Below are 17,902 nucleotides of genomic sequence, written 5' to 3'. Positions count from 1 at the left end.
GTGCTCCATCTTTTAGGCAGACAGATTGAATCAATGTTTTCATATCGCTGTATGCGACTTGTTTTCTGTTGTTCGTCTGCAAGGTCGCACAATCGTTGCGTAATCCGACAGGTTTTCGCGAAAAAAGGTCTCTCTCATCATTGACAACTTCGATCCTCGAGCCGTAATTAATCACAGCGAGAGGCCCGTGTTCCGTACAATGGCTGAACAAGTGGATCAAATCCATCACCTCTGAGTGAATGGAAACAAATCTTTGCGATTCGGGGTGGGGCATTGTGAATAAAATAGAATGATTATGGATGACATTTGAATATCACAGGAAGATTGTTAATTGATTAGCAGTTTAACCACGATAGCACATGTATATGATCAGCAAGTTATTATCCCCCTTCATTGGTTCTGTCAAGGCCCGGTTTTTTACCGCTTGCCTCCCTTCATATAAAGAACCGCCCATAGAGCGTCGTCGTCCCGAACTAAATCTTCAAAATCTCCAAATCCGTTTGGAATTCTGGGTATGAAGTGACGTCAGCCTTTCGGCGATTGGTCGATGAATTTCGGAGCTGGACTGCCAGCAAAATGTTGATCACATTTGAACTGCATGCTTAACGTGAGCATAAGGTCAGTATCAGTTATCGAGGTAACTCGAACAGTGAGATCGACAGAATATACAGTGCACAAATACAAAGGGAGAAACTCGCAAACCGACTAGTCGATACTGACATAATTATGCTCGAGAACCCACGTGTCAAACTTACTGTTTTTGTACTCTGTGACATTTTAATTAATTCCAAAGGTTTGAGTGATGCATTTTCGTTTTTTCGTCATTAATTAAACGTTACACGAAAAACTCGCCTTTCTTGCTTTTTTTATGCTTGACTTTGGAAATGTTAGCAGCCTATCTGTTTCTTATTTCATTTTGTTCACTTTATTATCCCAATGCTGGGAAATTCGGGTCGCTTCCTCCCAGTGGAAAGCTAGCAGCAACGTACAAGAGTCGCGCTACCCAGGTATGTGCGTGTGTCGGTGTAATCAGCCGCCTGCACTTATGGCTGACATGAATGACCGAGGTCTTTTACGTGCCACGGTGGTGACATGGGGGTGGGACATGGATACCGTCTCTGAGTCTGCACATTAAGTTGTAAAATCCGTACTCGGATTGACCCTGCCGGCCGGGGTTCGAACCCGTGGCCCTAGGATCACGCGTCCAGTGCTCTCCTAACTGACCTACCCGGCCCCAAAGGTGTTCAAGATATCTATCAAATCTTTTAGTTGACATTTTTTTTTTCCCGCGACACGTTTTTTTTTTTTTCTCGTGCTCTGACAAATGCCTGACACTGCTAACGTATGTCAGGTTTTCAAGTCAACCTTTGGTAATCAATCAGGTAGAAGGAAACACGATCTATTTCAAAGCAAAGTTGTCTGTGCTTACGTCCTCTGCTGGTTACCTTTCAGCGCCAGGTAAACACGCACACCTAGCATTGTGCTCGGATCGATGCAGTAAAGAAATAGACGGAAACAAAAGCGTTATCGACTGCAGTCCTGTATGGGGACTTTGTTTGCTAGCGATGTAAATACTGGACTAGGTCTGAAAAACCGGTTTTTGCATCCTGCTTCTTCGAATCAAACGCAGAATATCGAACGAAACCAATTCGCCAAAGGTTTCAAATTGCGGTGTTGTGTTTGATTGCCCTATACAACAAAATGGCCACGAAACAGCTCACCTCACAGCTTAGGGGATATCGGCGTATTGTTGCTGTGTGTTGTGTTGTGTTGTTTCGCTTCTGCCTGGCTTGTCTGTGGTTTTGTAAGCCCCTTTTCTCTGTTTGTCTGTATGTGCTTGCAAGTTTCTGTGAATCTATAAAACAAAACGTAATCCAGTCTGTAAGTAAAAGTGTGCTTTATAATCCTTTTATCAGTTATACCTTCTGTCAAAGGGGTGCATGTGACCTGTTTCAAGTTTTATGTGATTGAAATGGGACGATGCATTGTCATAGCAAATTCATCTCCATCTGCCTCTGTCTATCTGTCTGCCTGTCTCTATGTGTCTCTCTGTCTATCTGTCTGTCTGTCTGTCTTTCTGTCTCTCTCTCTATCTGTCTCTGTCTCTGTCTGCTCTGGGCTCGCTTCCGGTGGCTACAGCTTGCAGCAGCACAGTTTTTCGCTCCAGCAATTCATTTGAAGAAGATACGAAAATGCCGGTCGTTGGACTACCAACTGCCATGGAAGCTGCCTTGACGGGCCTGCTAGCTGACCACTACGTCAAGTACTGGAAGGTCACCGGAGAGGGAGAGGGAGCTACGGTCACATTTGGAATGCACAGCAAAGAGAGCCAACAAGCTGCCATTTGCCGAACTAGCCAACGCAATGTCAACAAAGCCCCTTCGCAGTTCAGGCGTGACAGACAGCGAGCCCAACAATTGTACTGCAAAAAGGTACACGTTTCCTCCGTTGACACAGCCGATAACTCGAGTAATCATGCTATCACAACATCAGCTACAGGCCACAGGGACACGCATGTCAATGCAGATGATACCAGAAACGCACAAACAATGAGAGTACACGCCGACGAACGCATTGACAGTGGGGCGAGCTGTGTTGTAAACACCGAAGCACGTAAATCACGAAGCCGAATTTCACACATTCCAGGGCCAACTCCGCAGCAGTCCATTGACTCCTCGTGCGTGGCCATTGACAGTGGCAGTGACAGTGTAAGAACAGAGAGCGATACAGCGGGACCTGTCGAACATCAGCTGGCTGAAGCTGAGAGGTCAGTTTGCCTTACAAAGGGACTACAACCTCGAGGTAGGAAAATCGCTCGCTTCAGAACTGACCCTCAACCTCACGACGCGAAAGGAACTGAAGTCTATGCAAGATAAAACAAGGAACACTTTTCTGACCAGAGTGGTGTACGATGCTTCATGTAAACAGTTGATCGCAAAATCTGATGATTTCTTGTTCACCTACGACTGTACTAAAGCTGAAACACTGTACTGGACGTTTCTGAGGGACAAAGCAGACATGATGCCGGACCAAACCAAAAGACTGACATTCATCGAAGAGACCAAAGATGTGCGACGAACCTACTACCGACGAGAGATAGACCGTATGACCAAGGACTTGCATGTACTGGTCAATCTTCTCAGGGTTTACTTTCACAGTTGAACTTTCGTGTGTGAAAGACTGTATCGGTAACATACGCGTCTGACATTGGAAATACCATGTCAGTCAAATAAGGTTGTACGTGTACGCGATTGATCTCGATGAGTATTGTATAATGCCAAAGCCAACCACACCCCTGATTCCCCCCTACCCCCCTTGGTCATGGGCAAATTGCCTAACCAGTAAACCATTTGAGTCTTGACTCTCTCTCTCTCTCTCTCTCTCTCTCTCTCTTTCTTTCTCTCTCTCTCTCTCTCTCTCTCTCTCTCTCTCTCTCTCTCTCTCTCTCTCTCTCTCTCTCTCTCTCTCTCTTTGCTTTTTTGCATGCATTATACTTAGCGATGCCTTAGCCGGGTTCACATGTGACGTCATTCGTTCTCGGCTTACAAACTGCAGTGATCACCGATCGATCCGACGTGAGCGTGACATAAAACTGTAATCACCCCATCACCATCTTACAGACATGCCCATTACGGATTTAATAATTAAGTACGATCGGTCGTTAGGTGAACTCAATGGGTTAAAATCCGCACTCAATTTTCTTGGTCAGAAAGATGAGAGAGAGAGAGAGAGACAGAGACAGAGACAGAGAGACAGACAGAGAGAGGGAGAGAGAACGAACGAACGAACGAACTTTATTACTCAAGGATGGAGATTTTAGGCTCACGCCTAGTCTTACAATCTGTCCCTGCTAAACTAAGACATAAAAATAAAGACAATAAAAGGACAATTGTTAATCGCAATCATACAGTATTACTAATTACAACATTACCTATACGAATACATAATGCATGATAGAACATTGAAATGTACATGTATGTCAATATAATACAAAGGAAAAGAAAAGTCGACTCGCACACACACGCGCGCCGCATGCCTGCAATCACGTTCGCACTCAATACAACACAAACACTCACACACATACACACACACGCACACACACACACACACACACACACACACACATATATATATATATATACACACACACACACACACACACACACACACACACACACACACACACTGTGAGAGAGAGAGAGAGAGAAAAAAAGAGAGAAAGAGAGAGAGAGAGAGAGAGAGAGAGAGGGGGGATGCAGAGAGACGGAGAGGTTTTTTTGTGTACACAGTCCACCCATTTTGATTTCGAGTGTCGTCAGTATGATAAAATAATTCCGGCAAATTCTGTTCTTTACTTCTATCCTATCCGTTATTTTGTTTAGATAATATTCAATTCTGTAATCCAATGTGCATATAGGCAAAATTATCGTACCCATGCTGACGAAAATCTTAAGTGTACACCGATGTGTATAGCTTATACCTATTTGATGTCAGATTCTCTCGGCTAAAGCGTATTCCTCCCAAGTAGCCTAAATGTCTGCAACCCGTTAAATAATTCATCCAGTAATTAAGTAAGTCTGCCTTCAAGGTCCCTGACCCCTTGGCGGGAGAGCACCGGGTATGATATGTTTTTGTTGCTTGTTTTAAAGTCTCTTTTCCTCGGGGTTTTCCTCGTTTGGTTTTTCGTTCAGTAATGTATGCGATCGTTGCCTTTTTGGTAGTGCTTATTCCTCGAGCATGTTCTGGTTTGGTTTCCTCGTTTATTAATTAATTCTATTCGTGTTCCTCAACCACACGTTCCTTGTTGTGCATAGAATAAGATTTGATTTGATTTGATTTGATTAGAATAGTTCATGTCTGAACACGGTCACCTCGCCCTCGTGACGTTTCCTGCTATGTCTCGATTCAAGCAGCCCTCCAGTGTTGATTTTGTTTTTCGCATGACAAGGGCACAGCGTTCCCAAGGTCGTAAAGTTGGAAGGTTTGCCTTGTGGCAGGTGTTGGCATTCTTCGTCGTATTGTGTTATTATTCATGGTAAAAAAACGGTCTTCTAACAGTTGCCTTGATTCAAGGATTTCTTCTTGACAGGAAACAGTGAATTCCTTTCTAAATCTTCTCAGGGATTGTTTCGCTGAGTACCAAGTGCAATCACGTCAAATATCCCTTTTGTTCCCTTTTGGCTTGAAACAGAACATGAGGTTCTTTAAAGGCACAGTGCAGCTCACAGCCTTCGTTTTGCGTTTTTGTTGCAGCTGAGTGCATTTACAGTTCAAAAATCCTCCTATTGGTAGTAAAACAAACCCAAAACTACCCAACGACGACATCTGTGAAGCTCGACAGTTTCTTGTTCACGCGAGTGCATAAATTAACCTAGTTATTACGTGGTGTTTGGTCGGAGTTGAGTGATTCCGGCCTCCATTTTGTTTTACACAAACTCATGATGACGTCTGACATAGTTTGCTAGTGACGTGTCTTTTTGTGCATGATGTGGTGATCTACCTGATCTAAATTTAGATCCAAAAATAGGCCAAGACCAGCCGAGTCCGAGTACGAAATTAATTCGTAAAAGAAACGCAGTTCTTGACTCTTTGGGTGCACGTCAATGAAACTTGGTAGTTCTTCTAACGGATAGCTGCCTGAGGTATGACTAAGAGCCCCAGGGGCTCCGTGCACCTGGATTTGACAAGTTCAATATCTTTAAATGCACAGTTCAAACATTTCGGCTCACTGTCTGAGATCTGACCAGGCTTTTACACGGGATAAGACCATCCCTCCACTTGGTCACATACCAAAATGTAACATCCTCGCAGCTTCCTGTGCAGAATGACATTTTTTAATGATTTTTGTTAAGGCCGTTTTTCAACTGGTTTTTATGGGTTTTTATTAAGCAAGATATGGCCACATTGTCCCAAAGACAATATGGGGAAGCCTGGTGCGTGTCGCCTATCGTTCCTTTCTGTCTTCAAACTAGGACACGACGCTCTTTAAATTTGTTGTTAACTTATTTGACTATTTCTTCTTTAAAGGATACGGCCACATTTATCATTTATCATGAAGACAGTATGGGGACGCTTGGTGTGTATTGTCTATCGTGCCTTTTTGGCTTGAATCAAACAGGACACGAAACTTATTTGACTATTTCTTCTTTACAGGATACGGCCACATTTATCATTTATCATGAAGACAGTCAGGGGACGCTTGGTGTGTATTGTCTATCGTGCCTTTTTGGCTTCAATCAAACAGGACACGAAACTTATTTGACTATCTCTTCTTTACATGATACGGCCACATTTATCATTCATCATGAAGACAGTCAGGAGACGCTTGGTGTGTATTGTCTATCGTGCCTTTTTGGCTTCAATCAAACAGGACACGAAACTTATTTGACTATCTCTTCTTTAAAGGATACGGCCACATTTATCATTCATCATGAAGACAGTCAGGGGACGCTTGGTGTGTATTGTCTATCGTTGGCTTCAATCAAACAGGACACGAAACTTATTTGACTTTTCTTCTTTACAGGATACGGCCACATTTATCATTCATCATGAAGACAGTCAGGAGACGCTTGGTGTGTATTGTCTATCGTGCCTTTTTGGCTTCAATCAAACAGGACACGAAACTTATTTGACTATCTCTTCTTTAAAGGATACGGCCACATTTATCATTCATCATGAAGACAGTCAGGGGACGCTTGGTGTATATTGTCTATCGTGCCTTTTTGGCTTCAATCAAACAGGACACGAAACTTATTTGACTATCTCTTCTTTACGGGATACGGCCACATTTATCATTTATCATGAAGACAACCCCCCGCGGGTTAGGGGGAGTCCCATATTGGTTGGGACGAGAAAGAATTTACCCGATGCTACCCAGCATGTCGTAAGAGGCGACTAACGGTTCTGTTTCTCCTTTTACCCTTGTTAAGTGTTTCTTGTATAGAATATAGTCAATGTTTGTAAAGATTTTAGTCAAGCAGTATGTAAGAAATGTTAAGTCCTTTGTACTGGAAACTTGCATTCTCCCAGTAAGGTCATATATTGTACTACGTTGCAAGCCCCTGGAGCAATTTTTTGATTGGTGCTTTTGTGAACAAGAAACAATTAATAGGTGGCTCTATCCCATCTTCCCCCTTTCCCCTATCCCATCTCCCCCCTTTCCCCGTCGCGATATAACCTTGAATGGTTGAAAAGAAAGAAAGAACGAAATCATGAAGACAGTATGGGGATGCTTGGTGTGTATTGTCTATCGTGCCTTTTTGGCTTCAATCAAACAGGACACGAAACTTATTTGACTATCTCTTATTCTTTACGGGATACGGCCACATTTATCATTTATCATGAAGACAGTCAGGGGACGCTTGGTGTGTATTGTCTATCGTGCCTTTTTGGCTTCAATCAAACAGGACACGAAACTTATTTGACTATCTCTTCATTGCAGGATACAGCCACATTGCCCCGAAGACAGTAAGGGGGGGGGGGGGGACTTTGTGTGTATCGCCTATCATTCCTTCAACTAGGACAGGACGCTTTTTTATTTTCTTGTTAACTTATTTAACTATTTCTTCTTTGCATGATACGGCCACATTGCCCCAAAGACAGTATGGGTGTGAATCGCGTATCGTTCCTTTTTGGCTTCCAAAAGGACACGAAGTTGGTTTTACTATTTTCTCTTTGCAGGACATGGTCACATTGACCCGAAGACAATTTGGGGACGCTTGTTGTATTTCGCCTATCGTTCTTTTTTGGCTTCCAAAAGGACACGAAGCTTGTTTTACTATTTTCTCTTTGCAGGACATGGTCACATTGACCCGAAGACAATTTGGGGACGCTTGTTGTATTTCGCCTATCGTTCTTTTTTGGCTTCCAAAAGGAAACGAAGCTTGTTTTACTATTTTCTCTTTGCAAGACATGGTCACATTGACCGAAGACAATTTGGGAACGCTTGTTGTATTTCGCCTATTGTTCCTTTTTGGCTTCCAAAAGGAAACGAAGCTTGTTTTACTATTTTCTCTTTGCAAGACATGGTCACATTGACCGAAGACAATTTGGGAACGCTTGTTGTATTTCGCCTATTGTTCCTTTTGGCATCAAAAAGGACACGAAGCTTGTTTTACTATTTCTTCTTTGCAGGATACGGCCACATTGCCCCGACGACACGTATACATGTGGGCTCTTAGTGTGTATTGTCTACCGTTCTTTTTATATTTAGTCAAGTTTTGACTAAATATTTTAACATCGAGGGGGAATCGAAACGAGGGTCGTGGTGTATGTGCGTGTGTGCGTGTGTGTGTGCGTGTGTGCGTGTGTGTGTGTGTGTAGAGCGATTCAGACTAAACTACTGGACCGATCTTTATGAAATTTGACATGAGAGTTCCTGGGTATGAAATCCCCGAACGTTTTTTTCATTTTTTTGATAAATGTCTTTGATGACGTCATATCCGGCTTTTCGTGAAAGTTGAGGCGGCACTGTCACGCCCTCATTTTTCAACCAAATTGGTTGAAATTTTGGTCAAGTAATCTTCGACGAAGCCCGGGGTTCGGTATTGCATTTCAGCTTGGTGGCTTAAAAATTAATTAATGACTTTGGTCATTAAAAATCTGAAAATTGTAAAAAAAAAAAAAAAATTTATAAAACGATCCAAATTTACGTTTATCTTATTCTCCATCATTTGCTGATTCCAAAAACATATAAATATGTTATATTCGGATTAAAAACAAGCTCTGAAAATTAAATATATAAAAATTATTATCAAAATTAAATTGTCCAAATCAATTTAAAAATACTTTCATCTTATTCTTTGTCGGTTCCTGATTCCAAAAACATATAGATATGATATGTTTGGATTAAAAACACGCTCAGAAAGTTAAAACAAAGAGAGGTACAGAAAAGCGTGCTATCCTTTTTAGCGCAACTACTACCCCGCTCTTCTTGTCAATTTCACTGCCTTTGCCATGAGCGGTGGACTGACGATGCTACGAGTATACGGTCTTGCTGAAAAATGGCAGCTACTTGACTAAATATTGTATTTTCGCCTTACGCGACTTGTTTTATTTGGCTTCCAAAAGGACACGAAGCTTATTTGACTATTTCTTCCTTACAGCGGTGTGTTTTGTCTATCGTTCATTTTTGGCTTCAAACAGGACACGAAGTTTATTTGACTATTTCTTTTTTGCAGGATACGGCCACATCGCCCCGAAGACAGTATGGGGACGCTTGGTGTGTATCGCCTACGCCGTGTTGGGCATTCCGCTCATGTTGCTGTGCTTGGCCAACATCGGCGACGTCCTTGCGGACATCTTCCGCTTCATCTACTCCAAGATCTGCTGCTGCGGCTGCTGCAAGGGCCGCAAGAAGAAAAACGCGCAGCAGGACAACACGTTGGCCGGACCCCAGCAGAAACAGCTCGGCAGCTCGGATGACAAGTGGAACAACGGTCAGTATTTGGGGAGGTGTTCTTTGTCTCTGTGTGTTTTGTCTTTTGATATCGTTGATTCGTTCTAAGGATGCATGTGTTTGGGTGTGCTGTGCTATTTAGAAAGTGAGAAAGTGAATGAACGAACCATTCATTGTGACAGGAGACGCTAAGTTCGGTCAGTTCGTCAATATCTTAGTGAATCAGTGTGTTACTGTGTTACTTTTTCTGGTCATAAGCCATTAAGAGGGCTTTTTGTGTCACAGTCTCATGCTTTTTAGTGCCGTATGCTTGTGATTGAAATTGTAAACAAAAATAATCTTTTTCCCATTACACTATAATGTATGTGTGTACCGGCACGGTTGGCCTAGTGGTAAGGCGTCCGCCCCGTGATCGGGAGGTCGTGGGTTCGAACCCCGGCCGGGTCATACCTAAGACTTTAAAATTGGCAATCTAGTGGCTGCTCCGCCTGGCGTCTGGCATTATGGGGTTAGTGCTAGGACTGGTTGGTCCGGTGTCAGAATAATGTGACTGGGTGAGACATGAAGCCTGTGCTGCGACTTCTGTCTTGTTATATGCGCACGTTATATGTCAAAGCAGCACCGCCCTGGTATGGCCCTTCGTGGTCGGCTGGGCGTTAAGCAAACAAACAAATAATGTATGTGTAGATCCGCTCTTGTTAGTCCCTATTCGGTGTTTAAGCAAGTTACGCTGTGTCTTGTCATTAAGTGTCCAGATGGTTTAAAAGCACCGATAATCTGCCCCTTCTCTTTCACAGATCCCCATTCTGTGCTGTGTGTCTCGGCAGGTGGAGGAATCGGGGAGAAGGGCGGCTCCGCCCCCATGGGCACCGAGTTCTCCCGCCTTCCCACCAAGTCGCCCACGGACTCCACCGGGACCAGCGACAACAACAAGACCTCCAGGCCCTCCTCAGGCTCCTCCGGCAAGCGACCCATCTCGCCGCCCGGCCGCGCCGTCAAGATCGTCCCCCTGGACGTCAAGACCCTGCACAACCGGCCCATCAAGAACGAGCCCGTCATCCTCGACGACGACAGCGACGACGAAGACGACGACGACCTGGACGAGAAGAAGATCACCGTACCGCTCACCATCACGATGATTGTCATCGGCGGCTACATCTTCGGCGGGGCGGTCCTCTTTGGGCTGTGGGAGGGGTGGGACTGGCTTCAGTCCGCTTACTTCTGCTTCATTACGCTCTCCACCATAGGCTTCGGGGACGTCGTTCCCGGCACGGATTTCGAAAACTCGCAGGCCCAGGCTCAGCTGATGCTGGGGTCCATCTACGTGCTGTTCGGGATGGCCATCCTGTCCATGTGCTTCTCGCTCATGCAGGATGAGATCATCGCCAAGTTTCGCTGGATCGGACAGAAACTCGGTATTGTCGAAAAAGATTCCGATTAAGCGACGGCAGTCAATTGAGGAGGAGGAGGAGGAGCCTGGTGATGGAAAGGGGAGTGGCCTAGGGCTCGAATGGGGGGGAGGGTGAAGCTCCAGGAAAGCGAAAACAACCGAAACAGTAGAGAACAGAGACCGAGGCTAGATCGTTTAGACAGTTGCAAGGTTATGCAAAGCGCACAGCCTCCGTTGTTTACTTTAAAGCCCTGAAGGCGACCAGAATATATACTTCAGACTGACCTCAAGTTCAAACGAAAACGGAATAGATAAAATAACAAATTATATATAATGCAGTTCAGTTGTGTACGATTTCATTAAAAAGAAACAACAAACATACAATAATAAAATAGTGTATGTGTGTATGAATATTTTAGAACGAAGTAACAAGGATATCGACTTAATATTTAACGAAGTAAAAACAACACTAGCTCGATCATCTGCGAGCTAAAGTAACATTCCTTACATTTTCCCACCGAAAGAATTCAAATTTATTTTAAGATTACATATCATACATGTGCACTGCATTGGAATGAAACAAGGTAAGCAGCTGCTTTCTAACGTGATAAAATGCAGCAGACATTTTGCAAGGAATAATTAAAATAATTACAAACAAACAAAAATATGCTCCTGTCCAAACGAGGACTACGTATAAGCGTTTGAAATATGATCAAGCCAAGGACGTGTGTGGCAAATGTTGTTACCAGATAACGGAAAGATAAATTTCGATCAATTTTCCCTGACTTGCAAATGTAGTATTGTGTGGTTTGTCTCCAGAATATGATATTTGACGTCCTACAGTAAATGATGTCAATCTGTAGAAGGAGCTGCTGTTTTGGGGTTCTCTTTGTTCTTACGTGTATAATCTAGAACTGCATGCTGCTGATATTATTACTCTGGCAAAGACAATTCTTTTGTAGTGTGTAACTTTGACGGGCGCTGCTCTTTAAAGGACGTTTAGGTATTTTGCAGAGTGCATAGGTTGATACAAATGAGGTTTTTTTTCTGTGTTCAAAAGTAACATGTTAAACAATGAAAAATAATATTTTATATGTGGTCTTGGATTCCGCGTGTTTATACTCAAATCTTCAAAAATCAAATCAAAGGTATCTTTTTTCAGGCAATTATCCGTACTGTTGTGATATAATGAGAGTGTATATGGTAACCATTGTTAATGGATTTATCAGTTATGGGCTTGTTGTACATTACAGCTTTTGAACATAGTTCGACTTGAACTAGTGTTTTCATGCACACACATAATATTTGACATCCTACAGTAAATGATGTCAATCTGTAGAAGGAGCTGCTGTTTTGGGGTTCTCTTTGTTCTTACATGTATGATCTAGAACTGCATGCTGCTGATATTATTACTCTGGCAAAGACAATTCTTTTGTAGTGTGTAACTTTGACGGGCGCTGCTCTTTAAAGGACGTTTAGGTATTTTGCAGAGTGCATAGGTTGATACAAATGAGTTTTTTTTCTGTGTTCGAAAGTAACATGTTAAACAATGAAAAATAATATTTTATATGTGGTCTTGGATTCCGCGTGTTTATACTCAAATCTTCAAAAATCAAATCAAAGGTATCTTTTTTCAGGCAATTATCCGTACTGTTGTGATATAATGAGAGTGTATATGGTAACCATTGTTAATGGATTTATCAGTTATGGGCTTGTTGTACATACAGCTTTTGAACATAGTTCGACTTGAACTAGTGTTTTCATGCACACACAAAATCTAAGACTCCTATACATTTGGATTAGTTGTAGTAACTTTAAAGGAGATTCGGACATTTACCTGCATGTCCGTTAGAACAATAAAATGGTGTCATGATTCCTTTGGAGGTAAATTGAAAATGACCCGAAAGGTTCTATACTAGTATAGACGTTATACTTTAAACAAACGTTTTCTTTCGTATGCTCTTTTTAATTCATACTTTCTAAACTTTCGAGAGTCCGTGTACGTCCTGTTTTATTTGATACGTTCAATGACATATTTTGGTATCCGTCCAGATTTACAAATAGTCAGACTTATTTCAATTGTGAGATAATTTAGAATCCGTCCATGATTAAATATACTGTACAAACTGGGGAGAATGAATGTTTGAAAAGACTGGGTGCTTGTTATTTGTCTGTTGACGAAAGAAAAACGTACGTATCTGTGCAGTGTCAACTATTGTCGTGCAAAACATTAACTTTCGTTTATTGTAATACAGTCAAAAGAGTATGACCTGTACAACTTTTGTTCTTTCTGAAAGATTTTCTGTATAGCATGCAGCTTTACAAGCGTGGTACTTTTTCGCTTAATTTGTCTCTTGCACAGTGAATTACTTGATAGTTATTCTTCTAATGTAATTATTTTACTACTGGCTAGAACAGATTGTATATGCTACCAATATAAAAAAAAAATATTTAAAAAGAATTGCTTTTCAAGTGTCACATGTCTGTAGATATTTAAAACCGAGCCAGCACAGCTGACAACTGTACATAATCATAATCATGAAGTGAAGAACGTCATTCTGACGTGAAGACATCCTAAGATTTCCAAACTTCATTATTGCTGTCGCTGTTTCTATCACCAGCCAAATAATATTACTGTCTACATTGTTATGTCTTGCTGTTCTATGACTCTTTGCCCCGTTTCGCCTTGATGTTTTCTGGGAGACTCTTTATGCTTCAAATCTAATAGATGGCTTCTTGGTTGTTTGAATGAGCGGTTCTGGTGAGGTTATGCCCCTTCTTTCTTTCGGCTGGTAACAGACGGAACCTCGCGGCAAGATCACACGAGAAAGGAAAAAAACGTGCATTGGTCCCAAATAGCATGTAGCTTTGGTAACAGTTCGTGTGTAAGTCGTGCATTTTATACGGTAAAAAGACAATGGTAACAGGCGGAACCTCGCGGCAAGATCACAGGAGTTGTCTCGCGTTATCACCCCAGAAGCGCTCATTATTTAGAGGAGACCTTGCTGTGCGTTTCTAACTATAACACTTCAGATCCTTACACGATAACACGGGGATATAGCTCAGTTGGTAGCGCGCTGGATTTGTATTCAGTTGGCCGCTGTCAGCGTGAGTTCGATCCCAGGTTCGGCGGAAATTTATTTCACAGAGTCAACTTTGTGTGCAGACTCTCTTCGGTGTACACTACATTGGGTGTGCACGTTAAAGATCCCACGATTGACAAAAGGGTCTTTCCTGGCAAAATTGCTTAGGCACAGTTAATAATTGTCTACCTGTCTACCTATACCCGTGTGACTAGGAATAATAGGCCGTGAAAGGTAAATATGCACCGACATGGTTGCAATCTACTGGCCGTATAAAATTTCATCTCACACCGTGACGGCATCACTGCAGAGCGTCTAGAACTGTACCCACGGAATATGCGCGATATAAGACTCATCGATTGATTGATAACAACGAGAAGCCGGTTATTAACATTCATCGGCAGGAATCTGCTTCTTTCTTCTCTTAGCATGACTCGTGTTTGTGTTTGCAAATACCAGGAAACTGCACGTTATAGGGCAGAATAATTGTGAGGGTTTTTCCCGTTTGTTTTTTGTCTAACAAAGCTTTACTTCAATTTCATCTTAAAAAGAAAAAGAATGCCCCTTTTTATTGTAACTTGATAACCACTAGTGAAATTGCGAGGAGCTGGTGAAGCTCTATCCATAGTAGCAATCTAGTGTGTGAATTCTGAAGCAGAAAACACAGTCCCTGTCCTCATAGGTACGATAAAGAACCGTTATGTAGACCTGTGCGCGAAGCAAAGGTATTTTCCTTTAAATTCGGATTGTTAAAAATTGGCAAAACATCGAGCAGAATCATGATGGAAATTTGAACCTTCGACTAAATGCCATCAATAATTTGCACAGAGGGGTCAAAACCTTTGGTGCAGATGGAATAACAACCCCCTTTCGTAGATAGTACCATACTTCGCTGTTATTCACATCTCTGGGAGCAACATAGCACTTCGTGCTCTTCAGACAAAGTTCTCTATGATGTGCCCAAGACTGAAGAAACAAAACCTTGTTTGCCTCTGGGTAGAACGTTAATTATTGACGTCACAAAATATTGATTTGCTGCTTCTTTTGAGACTCGCTCGGTTGGTGTCCTGCACAATACTCCGAGAGGGAGGCATCCATTATTTACGTTACCTGATGGTTTACCTACTGTTTTTGTAAAGCATTGAACATTGCAAAGTACTTAAAACAACAAGGATGCATCACAAATTTACATTGCCCGATGGTTTACCCACTGTTTTTGTAAAGCATTGAACAGGGCTTTCCGTACGTTCATGTTTGATTTCCTTGTTTAGAGTGCTCTGCAGAATGTAACCTTTTTGCTCTCTTATTCCCTCTTTCTTAGTTTTTTTTTTAAATCGCTTTGTTCCTTCCTTCATTTTCTTTTCTTTTTTAAAACTGGTCTTTGATTATTGTTCCAAGCTGTATCCCTTTCCATTTGTGTGGGTTTTTTTTTATCACGAATAAAACCATGACTTCTTTTTCTTCTTATTGTTTCTCGTTTGGCAACTCACTCCGTACTAAAATGTTAGAATTTGAGGGTTTTCATGGTTCCATAAAGCCATAATGTTTGCAAGTAGGTATTTTGTTTCCCTTTGGCTAACTTTCTTCATAATCGCTCGGTACTGTAACCTTTAATTCTGAGGTAAGATTATTCTTTATTCACTGACATGAAGATGCTATACTTTGTCGCAAGACGGTTAACTTCTTCAAAGTTGTCTCAAAAACTTAATTTAATGATGTTTTACTATTTGTTTTTGTTTGGTGTGTACATCATTTATGCTGCTTTTTGGTCGCGACTGCACAAAGTGTTACACATTTCCTACTACTCGGAAAATGCTACTTTTAGAATGTGCTGTCTATTGCTTTTTTGTAACTTTTTTATAATAATAATAATAATAATAATAATGATAATAATAATAATAATAATAATAATAATAAATGAGCATTTATATAGCGCAACATCATAACTTTCCAATTATGCTCTTTGCGCTTGACGCATTTAAAATCAAATTAAAACACAGTTATACAAGCATTTACATCAACATTCATAGTCAACAACGCTTAATTAAAAGCATACACCATCAAACATACATTACAAAAAATTCTCCCACTAACTAAGTAATAAAAACATGAATAAAATAGGTAGTGAAAACAAGGAACTACCGGCTGAATACCCTTAATCAAACAGAACATGTTATCAACAATACTGAAAACAGCCCTAGATGTTTATACACTTTACTCTCTATAGATTATTATTTATATAACTGCCTGCTGATGTTTACTCGTAATCTTTGACATTTCTCTGGTTCTGTGCCTGTGTCCAACTGCTGATTGTGTCGTTCTTTGAATTAATTGTGTGGATTGCAACCAATGTTTAATTAATTGTCTGAACAGTGAGCAGTGCACTTGAATTTTATTGCCGTTTTATATACATTGTTTCGACAAATTTGAGAAACGTGTGGACATAGATTACAGGTAGATATGTGTACTAATAACAAGTAATATGAGTATTCAATATACATTCAGTTTCTACTTCATTTCTTTGTTCTCTTCTTTTTTTTAATAAAACTTTCCTTTTATTTTTGTCCGAATCCTTCCTATAATCTTTCGTCTATGAATGTCATGAGCTATCTTTGTTAAGTTGAACTTGTCGTTAATTTTCTGTTTTGCTTCTTCTTTTTTTTTAAGAGACGATTTTTCTATATTTCTACACTTAAGTAATATATCAAAGGATATCTGATGATACCCATCATAAATAATCCGGCAATTTTTTTTCTTTTATTTTGTAATGTATTATTACTATAAAAAAATAGATTTAAAATGAAGATTTTTCTGAAACTATTCTTACTTTGAATCAATACCTAACAGAAGATCTTTAGAACGACATGTTAGAATATGTTCAAAAAATAGATAAAGTAAAGCTTGTTTTTAATATAGTACAATTAACACACTCGGCGTGAAGAGATTTTTTTTCCACTTTGAGGCCACTGTTCAAGCTGTGATATTGATGTTGTTTTATCAGTTTGTTGGAATAAAATTAAAATTCTACTTCTTTGTGCTCTCGTGTGTGTGTGTGTGTGTGTGTGTGTGTGTGTGTGTGTGTGTGTGTGTGTGTGTGTGTGTGTGTGTGTGTGTGTGTGTGTGTGTGTGTGTGTGTGTGTGTGTGAATTAATTGTAAACTTAATAACTATGTGAGAAAATGTGAAGTGGCAATTATGTCGTGTGTCATGAGCATTGTATTTTTCCTTTTTCGTCATCAGTTTGAGTCGTGTGAACCAAATACACTGTCACCAACAAAATATGCAGTGATTTATATAGTTTACCTTAAAAAGTATTCAAGTATAGCATGCACACACAATAAGAAACAAGTCGCGTAAGGCGAAAATACAACACGTCTTAGTCAAGCTGTCGAATTCACAGAATCAAACTGAACGCACTGCATTTGTTCAGCAAAACCGTATACTGGTAGCATCGTCAGTCCACCGCTCATGGCACAGGCAGTGGAATTGACGATCCAGAATAGCGCGGTAGTGGTTCCCCTGAGCAGGATAGCACGCTTTTCTGCATCTCTTTTCTTTTTGACTTTCTGAGCTTGTTTTTAATCCAAACATATCATATCTATATGTTTTTGGAATCAGAAACCGACAAGGAATAAGATGAAATTATTTTGAAATCGATTTCGTAAATTTAATTTTAATCATATTTCGGAAATTTTATTTCAATCATATTTTTTATATTTTTAATTTTCAGAGCTTGTGTTTAATCCGAATATAACATACTAGATGATTACCCGCTTCGCCGGGTACCGGCTTCGCCGGGAAGAAGTAGAGCCGAATACGAGGCTGCGCCTGGGACCCGGCTTTGCCGGGTGTACGCCGGCTTTGCCGGCGCACGAAGGAAAGGAGATAAACGCGCAAAACACTGGAGACCTTTTAAAAATAGTAACGTGCAGTGACCTTCTAAAAATAGTAGCGTAGTAACGGGAATATGGATTGACGCCACACTGAGGAAGGGAGATAATCGCGGCTGAAAACACTGGAGAAGATAAGGAAG

General features: G+C 41.1%; 1 protein-coding gene across 2 annotated transcripts in view; it reads left to right on the top strand.

Annotated features, from left to right (window-relative positions):
• The window catches only part of LOC138946172 (potassium channel subfamily K member 18-like), a 39,462-nt gene extending 22,565 nt beyond the window's left edge, over positions 1–16,897 (top strand). The window contains exons 3-4 of one of the 2 annotated variants that reach the window (XM_070317693.1): positions 9,180–9,437; positions 10,225–16,897. In XM_070317693.1, coding sequence (XP_070173794.1) covers positions 9,180–9,437; positions 10,225–10,838 — 872 coding nt within the window. In that variant the 3' untranslated portion in view covers positions 10,839–16,897. Of the gene's footprint in view, positions 1–9,179; positions 9,438–10,194 lie in introns of both variants that reach the window. The other variant, XM_070317686.1, reaches the window with a different exon arrangement.
• Positions 16,898–17,902: the final 1,005 nt, after the last annotated feature.

This window comes from Littorina saxatilis, linkage group LG1 (genome assembly GCF_037325665.1).
Source record: "Littorina saxatilis isolate snail1 linkage group LG1, US_GU_Lsax_2.0, whole genome shotgun sequence".
NCBI lineage: Eukaryota > Metazoa > Mollusca > Gastropoda > Littorinimorpha > Littorinidae > Littorina > Littorina saxatilis.
Note: the sequence above shows the minus strand (reverse complement) of the source record. Positions and strands in the feature narration are given on the sequence as shown.